Here is a 10,002-nt window from a genome sequence, read left to right as displayed (position 1 = left end):
AAGGCCCAGGATGACTATAAGAAGTACTACAACAGGGGAAGGAAGGAGAACCCGGTTTTCAAGGTCGGTGAGGAAGTTTGGTTATCTTCAGCTAACCTCAAATTACCTTTTCCCTCACGGAAGTTGGGCCCAAAGTTCATATGGCCGTTCAAAATCAAGAGGATGGTTAACCCTGTGGCCTTTGAATTGGCCTTACCCAGCTCTTACAGGATTCATTCTGTCTTTCATGCATCCTTACTAAAACCAGTGATTCCTAGCCCCTTCCCGGGAAGAGAGGAGCCGCCTCCTCCACCGGTCCAGGTGGATGGAGAAAATGAATTTGAGGTTGAAGCCATACTGAACTGCAGGAAGAGGGGTAGACTTCTCCAATACCTAATCAAGTGGAAGGGGTACCCACCTGAAAACAACTCTTGGGAACCCTCAAGAAACATACACGCCCCTCGCTTGATCCGAGCTTTTCATGTGAATCACCCGGAGTTGATGTCCAGTTTGGGCGTCCAGAGGCCGCCCCTCGGGGGGGGGCACTGTCAGAAACCTTCAGCTGCAGACTGGTCATCACATGACAAGCACCACATGACTTCCACATGACTTCCTGGCTGCCTATAAAAGCTGAGCAAGTGCTCAGAGGAATTGCTGGTTTGTCTTTCAGCTTCCTGTACCTGAGTTCCTGTTTCCTGTGTGATCGTTTACCTGCTGTGACCCGGATTGACCCTGACCTGCTCTGCTCTTCTCCTGGACCCGACCTTGGCTTGTTTTACGGACTTTGCTTTTGCTTACCTGTGTTTGACCCTCTGCCTGCGCCCCGGATTTACCTTCAGTCTCCTGTGCCTTGACCCTCTGCTTGTGACCAAGTCTTGTCTCCTATCTCCAGTGCCTTGACCCTCAGCCTGTGACCTGGATTGTCTGCTTACCTGTGTTTGACCCTCAGCCTGCTCCGGACTTTTACTGCTGGATCCTGATCAGTCTCTGCTCCAGCTCTACAGGACCTCCACGCAAGCTCTACCCTGCCTGCTGGTAGCTTGTGCCTCTTTGTGCCATCCACCCTCTGTATCACCTCCAGAGGGGCGGAGTGCGCTTAGTCGCAACAGCGAATCGCTCTCGGCATCTCGGCCTCGGTGAGTACCTCTATTCTGATAGAATGGTTTGGATCATACGTTATTGTTTCTTTTCTCTTTGTTCGCATGAATACTGTAGACCGCTGCTTTGCTGCATGGATAAAGATCCCGTCGCTTGCCACCAATGTAACGAGACCCTTGCTCGCTCGCTTCCGCTCTCCCGACACTCCTCTGTTTGTTTCTAGTGAGTCAGCTTGCAGATCGCAACGTCTGATGGTTCGGTCAACCAAGGCTCCGGGATCCGAACTACAGCTATGTGCCGTTCGGAATCCATTAGAACAAACACCAAGCAAGCTGTATGTAAGTTCAAACAGGAAGACATATATTGGAAGAACGCAGCACACTTTTATACAGAATTTGGAACATCCTGCCCCCAACAACCGCTTTCCCATTGGTCAATTGCACAGTACATGCCGTTCTCCTTCAGGTCCTCTTTAGCCATGCAAATGAGGACTCGAAAATGAGTGAGCAGGGATTGGCCCATTAGCTTGAGTAGAAGGACTGTTATGTGTAATGAGACAGAAGCCCCCAGGGGACAATCAATGTACACAATAGCCAGACACAGAACAATGGGAGGTCATCAGCACTCAGCATGAGACAGGGCAATCCACATCCCTCCCAGTACACAAACAAAAGGAAAGCCTCTCTGACACTGGAATATATGTAACACACACAGCACTAGAAATCACAGACCTCATGGCAAATCTCAATATTTCTACATGGAGACATGGCTGACAAATATGAAGCAATCCAAACCATCACCCATCTGTCCTTAAATTCCAGTGACGGTGAACACCGTCACAGGATGTATTGCTTGAAATGCAGCCGGCCAGTATAATGAATAAGGGATTCATCCACACAGATGTTTTTGTCTGGGACATACACTTCCGCAAATTTTTGTAAAAAATAATTTATTAGGGGGCACAATTTATATAGTTTGTCGTGGTTGGGATGATCTCAGGGAGGGCACTGTGAATTGTCATTGAAATGGAGGAAGCGCATGATCATGTCATACCGTGATCTGGACACGACAGAGGAAAAAAGAGGCATGGGGTGGCAGGACCAGTAGGCATGGACTTCATTCTTCTTAGAAAGCCCCATATTGAGTGTAAGTCCCAAAAATATTTTAAATTCGTCCACTGTAAGACGGCGCCAATTGAACGGGCATAGGAAGAATTGGGGTTGGAGGCAATAAATTGATCTGCGTAAAGGTTTGTTTGGTCCACCATGTACTGCAGCAAGTCTTGGGGAAAAAACAAATAAAACTATTCTAATAGGGAAAAATTGGAAGTGTTGGGCTGCACACCTGGCTGTGAGGTGAAAGGGGGGATTATAGTTGTTCCTGAGCTGGCAGGCAACCATACAGGGTTTGCCAGGGCATCGGGAAGGTGGGTTTGGGCCCGGCTTCTTCGGGTTGCACTCGTTATTTCAGTGCTGGTACTGGGCTCCTCTTCTTAGGGTCTAGCTGCGGCGGTGTTGGTGCTAGTTGTAGGAAAGTGTTCTGGGCTTACTCTCCTTATTCTCCTTATCCTTTTAGGAGGAGGGACTGTTTCCTCCTCTGATTCAAGGTCTGATCCGCTATCCTCCACTGGCTCGTATTCCGAAGCAGTATCAGATGATGCGAGCTCCCCGGCGCTCTCATCATCCGACACGGCTAGCACTTCATATGCCTCCTCTGCTGTGAAAAGCCTTTTGGATATACTGGCGGTACTGATGGGTACTGGCGGTACTGATGGGTACTGATGGGTACTGGCGGTACTGATAGTATTGATGGGTACTGGCGGTACTGGTGGGTACTGGCGGTACTGGTGGGTACTGATAGTACTGATGGGTACTGGCGGTACTGGTGGGTACTGGTGGGTACTGGCGGTACTGGTGGGTACTGGCGGTACTGATGGGTACTGGCGGGCTGTTGGATGTGCTGACAGATGATCCAGATGTGGTGACAGATCCAGATGTGACAGATGGGCTGTGACACTAGGTGAAGATTTTTTACTCACTGAACACTGATCACTGCTGTTCTACTCACACGATCGGTGTGTGTGAGGAGAACAGCTATGATCAGTAGTAACGGCTCTCCATTGTTATTGTTGTGACCGGCTGTGATTGGACACAGCCGATCACATAGTAAACAGCCACTTTTATTGGCTGTTTACCCTGATCGGGTATGCGCTGTGTCCGAGGGACACATTACATGCCCGATCGCTGCGATGCGCGCACTCGGGAGCGCGCAGCAGCTTGTTATCCTGCCTTCTGTCAGATAACCGGTTCCTGTGTTATTGTTGTGACTGGCTGTGATTGGACACAGCCGATCACGTGGTAAACAGCCAATTTTATTGGCTGTTTACCCTGATCGGGTATGCGCTGTGTCCGAGGGACACATTACATGCCGGATCGCTGCGGTGCATGCTCTCAGGAGCGCGCAGCAGCTTGTTATCTTGCCCGCCGTCATAGGACGTTGGGTCAGGATAACTCAACCACATTCCCACCGTCAATCTGTAATAGGGCGGGTGGGAAGTGGTTAAAAATTACCACAATAACAATACCGTGGGTATGCAATACCGCAATATATCGAATTACTGAAAACCGGCACATCTCTACTGCCCATCAGTGCTGCCCACCAGTGCCCATCGTTGCCATCTATCAGTGGCACCCACCAGTGCCCATTATTGCCCACCAGTGCCGCCTATCAGTGCCCATCAGTGCCACCCATCAGTGCCGCTCATCAGTGCCACCTATCAGTGCCGCCTATCAGTGCCCACCAATGCTGCATATAGGTGCTACCTATCAGTGCCCATCAGTGCTGCATATCAGTGCTGCCTATCAGTGCCGCATATTAGTGCCACCCCATCAGTGCCTCCTCATCAGTGCCTGTCAGTGCAGCCTCATCAGTGCAGGAAAAAAACTTATCTATTTACAAAATTTTATAACATAAACAAAAAAAACTTTTTTTTCAGACTTTTTGGTATTTTTTTATTTGTTTAGCAAACAAGAAAAATCCTTGCAGTGATCAAATACCACCAAAAGAAAGCTCTATTTGTGGGGAAAAAAATTACATAAATTTGGTCTAGGTACTGTAGGTGTTGCATAATCACGCAATTGTCATTCAAAATGCAACAGCGCTAAAAGCTATAAATTGTCCTGGGCGGGAAGGGGGAAAAGTGCCCGGTATTGAAGTGGTTAAATATTCAGCCTAACCTTGTCCACACTGCAGAAGGATAATACAGCAGCAGCAATATAAAAAGTTCTGTTGCAAATATAAACTGCTGTCAAGGGTACACCTGTTTCAGGGTGGCTTCTTTCTCTTCTAGCATCTTATGAAGTCACCCTTGCATGCAGAGACCTGAATCCAATCTCCCTACAATGTGTGCATAAAAAAAAACATACAGTCACGTAGTGTAAAATAGCAAGGCACTTCCCCTACTCCTCCCTTCTACAAACCAGCGGACTGACTTTAGACTTACCTTATTGGCAGTTCGTGATCAATTTAGTATTACTTAGCAGGGTATACAGGCATTAAAATTAGGACGGTTTTAGCAGGAACCGGACAAATTTCCATGTATGTGTATCCCTCTCTGTTCAACAGAAGCTGGTTGATAGAGCCCATAGTTGCAGTGCTGATCTGTGTATTATGATAGGGGAAGGAATCCCCCATTGTTAGGGTACAATAGTGCAGCAGGGGCAGTTCATGATCAATTTAGTTTTACTTACCTGAGTGGTAATTCATGATCAATGTAGTTTTACTTACCTAAGTGACAGTTTATGATTAGTTTAGGGTTTTACTTACCTGAGTGGTAGTTCACAAACCGTTCAGTTTTACTTACCTAAGTGGCATTTTATGATTAATACAGTTTTACTTATTTAAGTGGCAGTTCATGATCAATAAAGTTAGACTAAGAGTCGGTTCACACTATGGCGACACAACTTCGGGGGCGACTAGTGAAGTTGCCGTGCACCGCGACTTCGACGCGACTTGCACGGACTTCACATAATGGAAGTCAATGCAAGTCGCTCCGACTTCGGTCAAAAAGTAGTGCAGGAACCTTTTTCTAAGTCGGAGCGATTTGAGTCGCTCCTATTAGAACGGTTCCCATAGCACAGAATGGAGCACGACTTGTCAGGCGACCAAGTCCCTGACAAGTCGTGGTAGTGTGAACCGGCAGTTATCTGAGTGGTAGTGCATGATTTGTTTAGTTTTGATTACCTGAAATGAAGTTCATTAATTTTTTTTTTTTTCTCATAAAATTTTTTATTGAATAAAAAAGCATTAAGTTTTTAACAGACTGCAAACAATTATTACAGAGTGAAATCTAAACTAAGTACATATGTTACGTACCTGGCCCAGAGGTTGAAGTGCTGAGAGGGCTTCCCTTGCGTCTAAGTGCATGGCGCCCCTGAAGGTGGTAACAGGGAGTGCTATGCTCAAAAAAGCATGGGTTGCCAGCTGCAACAGGCTGAGGTGATGGCAAGATGTCCGCTGATGAGCAGGATGCACTGCTAGGCAGGAGTCCCTCAGGAGTACCAGATGAGACCTGGCAGCAGGGAGAGCCAGGAGCAAAGCCAGGAGCCAGGCCAGAAGTCATGCATGGAAGGTCAGCCAGGAGAAAGCAGCAAGCAGGGTCAGGAGTAAGCCGGGGTCATACACTGGTAATCAGGCAGTAGCGGAGTCAGAAGAACAAGCCAGGGGTCAAGCATAGAGCAGCAAGCAGAAGCAGGGTCACTGAAACAAGCCAAAGGCCAAAGCCAGGAATGGAGACAAGACAGGTCAAAGGCAAGCCAGGTCTGTAAAAGGAAATCTAATAACATCAAGAATAGAAACACACGGGGGAGCAACTAATGGCTCATGCTGCTGGCTTTAAATATGGCACTGGGCACCAGCATGTGTCACACATTGCGTGCGCACTGGCGCATGGATCTTGGGAGCCGTTCTTGCCCATGCACGCATGTGCATTAGCATTGGCGAATTTCTAAGTGCCAATCTTTGGTTTTGCTGGGCATTTGCAGATGTACTGATCTTTCTATACCAATCTTTCTATGAACCGTTTTCTGACATCATATCTTAAGGAGGAAACAAAACCTCCAATGCTTAACAGTTTACACTATAAGTAGTTATAGAGAGATTGGGTAAACTTTGCATTAAACTAGTTAATGTAGGAAAATGATATATATAGAAACATCAAATGTGGAGGAGCAGGCATTGCCCAGTTGCGGGTAACGTATACGGGGTATCAAGTTAAGACATAATAATAGTACTGATAAACATGGAAGTATTATGGCATAGGATAGGCAAATGCCCAGAGGGTAATGATAGGAGAGAGGTAATGGATAGGAGTTTTCAAGAGTGAGTAGAAGGGCACTAGGAAGCAAACCCAGGGTCACCAGGACTCAACAGACGGCTCTCAGGAGGGCAGGGGCAAAACGCTTGTGGGAATAAATGCCCGGGTATGTGTGGCTGCAGGTCAAGTTATATGATGGTTTACTGGGGTAAGGAGCATCAAGGATCTGTCAGCCAGGGGTGCCAATGTTTAAGAAATTTTGGAATGGTTGTGTGCTTTACCAAAGAGGTATTCCATAAGACATTGGTCGTTAAGAGTTGAGATAGCCGCTTGGATCAATTTAGTTCTACTTACATAAGTGGCAGTTCATGATCAGTTTAGCCCTCATGCAAAATGGACGTTTTGCTAACTCTACTAGACTCCTTCCCTTATGGTAGCAGCATTTTGCCAGAAAAAATGCTTGATGGGTGTAAACTCATGAAACGTCTAAGCGTGTTTAGGTGCGTCAATCGCTTGGGCGTTCATTTCATTTGATAGAATAATAATTTATTCTGGCCAGTGAAATGAAATAACGTTCAAGCGCTAAACATGCTTACCGCTTATGAGTGTTTACATGCTATAATGCATGTCAAGAGTTTTTCCTGCCAAAACTCTGCTGCTTCTAGAGGCATTGGCTGTGGGGGGGAGAGGGGGTTATGCCTCTAATTGCCTCTAAACGCCTATGTGTGCATGGACACATAGGCTAATATGGAGGGGCATTTAGAGGCAGGAAAAAAAAAATAGACGCCTCTAGGAGCAGCGGAAAACATGTCCAGTGTGCACACGGTCTTTTTACTTACCTGAGTGGCCGTTCCTAAACAATTTATTTTACTTTATAAAACTCTGGTCTGACCACATCTGGAGTATTCTGTCCAGTTCTGGTCGCCAGTCCTCAGGAGGGATGTGTTGGAGCTGGAGAGAGTCCAGAGAAGGGCAACTAAACTAATTAGGGGATTGGAGGACCTTAATTATGAAGAGCATCTGCAATCGCTTAATTTATTCTCCCTGGAGAAGAAACGCCTGAGAGGGGACATGATAGCAATTTATAAATATCTCAATGGTGATCTCAGCATAGAAAAAAAGCTATTCAGTCGGAAGGACTGCATGAGGACACGAGGCCACACAATGCGATTAGAGGAGAAGCGTTTTAACCTCAGGCAACGTGGGGGGTTCTTTACTGTTAGGGCTACAAGATTGTGGAATTCTCTACCACAAGAGGTGGTTTCTGCGGGAAGTATGGTGGCTTTCAAAAGACTCTTAGACGTACATCTCAAGGATCAGAACATTCAGGGGTATGCAAGATGATTATGGCCACACACACCTGCACAGGTTGAACTGGATGGACTATCGTCAACCTCACCTACTATGTAACTATGTAACTTACCCCAGTGGCAGTCCATGATCAGTTTAATTTCACTTACTTTCACTAGTGAAATGTATAACTAATTCAATAAGGAAATAAGGCAAATCAACTTGAAACAAAAACTGCCTTCCTATTATTTTAAATGTGTTTGTACAGCATGTCCTAACGTTATAAATAATTTATTGTCAATTTATTCCGGCTATACAAGTCATATAAAAACACCACAGCAGTAACATCTTTTGCAAAAAAACATTTTCAAAGTAAACTTGTGAAATGTTAGTTCCAGATAGTTATTGATTCCTCTGCATTGTAAAGATTGTAATAGATTAGATATCAGTGTAAACTTTGTTCTTGGACATTATAAATCTATGAACCTGAATATCAGTTGTTCACTTTCTTCCCTGGCCCAGCGGCAATGAAGATGTTAGCGTTGTGTGCACTGCTGGCCTCTCTTGTGTTATTGACTTCATCTGTTCCTCTTCAAAGGACACAGAGAGCTCCCCACAAGCTCCTGCTCATCTCCTTTGATGGCTTCCGCTGGAATTATGACCAGGACGTAGATACCCCCAATATGGATGCTATGAGCAGGGATGGTGTAAAAGCTAAGTATATGACACCACCATTTATCTCCATTACAAATCCTTGCCACTTCACCCTTTTAACTGGTGAGTATTGATAGCAAAGTTTCTCAGCTTGAAGAGATGAAAGTTTGAAGGAATATTAGACTAAAGGCCTGTACACACGATAAGAAAATTGGAAGTAGAATTTAGTCCGAGGAACAATCTGTCGATTTTCGGATCGTTAGTAGGGTGTTTTCGACAGCCGATTATGAATTTTCATATGACAAAAACTGGATGTGTAGGCTATAAAATTTTTATTGTACGTGAACACAACGTCCGATTTTCGTCTAATTAGTGCAGTTTTCGTCCGAAAAAAATCATAAGAGCAAGACTAGGCATGCTCAGAAACTAAGGCCCCTTTCACACAGGGAGTCCGTCAGGCAGACTCCGTTTTTCTCAGCGGGGGATCGATCCGCCAATCCTGAGCAGGCAGATGGTAGCTCTGTCTCCACGCTGTGTGTGGAGACAGAGCTGTTACGTCCCCATTCTTCTCTATGAGGGAATTGGATGAGAACGGACCGTCTGTCCGTTCTCATCCGATCCGATCCACCAGATGGATGGAAAATAGGGTTTCCATCCGTCCGGATTTGATGGATGAGATCGGATCGGATGTCAGCGGACATGTCTCTGCTGACATCCGCTGCCCCATAGAGATGCATGGGGCATCCGTTCAGATCCGCCTGAAAAATTGACAGGCGGATCTGAACAGTCCACCTGTGTGAAAAGGGCCTAAAGAACACATACAAAACAATTCAACACATGACATCACTTGTGAAGTAGAATTCTGTCATACGGGAATTTTCATATGAAAGTAACCTCTTCACTTTCCATATGAGACTAACATGCAACAAAAAAAACGAAAGAAAATTCATCCGATAATCTGATTGTGTGTACGAGGCTTTAAGCTTGATACACACTATACAATTATCTTTCGATTTTTTAATTTAAGCTTTACCAAAACCATATAATATGAGGTCAAATCTAAGCACTTTCACTTTGTATGCAATCAGGCAGGCTCTTGTACTACATAGTTGCAGGTAAATCTAAAGAGAAATCGAACAACAAAAGCTGTATAGTGTGTATCCAGCTGTATGTATTAAACAAAAAGAAAGAAGGAGATGTAGCTGTGTGTATGTGTGTGTGTATATATATATATATATATTTATACATATTATATTGTTACTGCTATTGAAAGAATTGTTATAATACAATATATTACCCCTATTGCAATCACTGCTATAATGTATTATATTATATGCTATTACTCCTATTGCAATCACTGCTATAATGCATTATATTATATGCTATTTCTCCTATTGCAATCACTGCTATAATGCAATATATATATATATATATATATATATATATATATATATATATATATATATATATATATATATATATGCATGCTAGCATTCCTTTAGCAAGAACCGTTATAATACAATAGATTATATATATATACTGGTACTCCTATTGCTAAACTGTTAAAATGTCAATATAATTTGTGTATCTGTACACCTTTACACAATTCACATTTGTATGCCCTGAAATCTTTCCAAATTGTTGCTGTTTTTTTTGTTTACTTCAGG

At 44.5% G+C, this 10,002-nt stretch overlaps 1 protein-coding gene across 1 annotated transcript in view; it reads left to right on the top strand.

Moving 5' to 3' along the window:
* Positions 1–8,208: 8,208 nt before the first annotated feature.
* ENPP7 (ectonucleotide pyrophosphatase/phosphodiesterase 7) overlaps positions 8,209–10,002 on the top strand; it is a gene marked incomplete at both ends in the record, with an annotated part of 94,646 nt that continues 92,852 nt past the window's right edge. Inside the window, one exon of the mRNA XM_082272833.1 lies at positions 8,209–8,458. Coding sequence (XP_082128959.1) covers positions 8,209–8,458 — 250 coding nt within the window. The remainder of the gene's footprint in view (positions 8,459–10,002) is intronic.

Source organism: Pelophylax lessonae (assembly GCF_965119305.1).
Source record: "Pelophylax lessonae genome assembly, chromosome: 11".
In the NCBI taxonomy this organism is placed as follows: domain Eukaryota; kingdom Metazoa; phylum Chordata; class Amphibia; order Anura; family Ranidae; genus Pelophylax; species Pelophylax lessonae.
The sequence above is the reverse complement of the archived record's forward strand: the minus strand, read 5'-3'. Positions and strand labels throughout refer to the sequence as shown.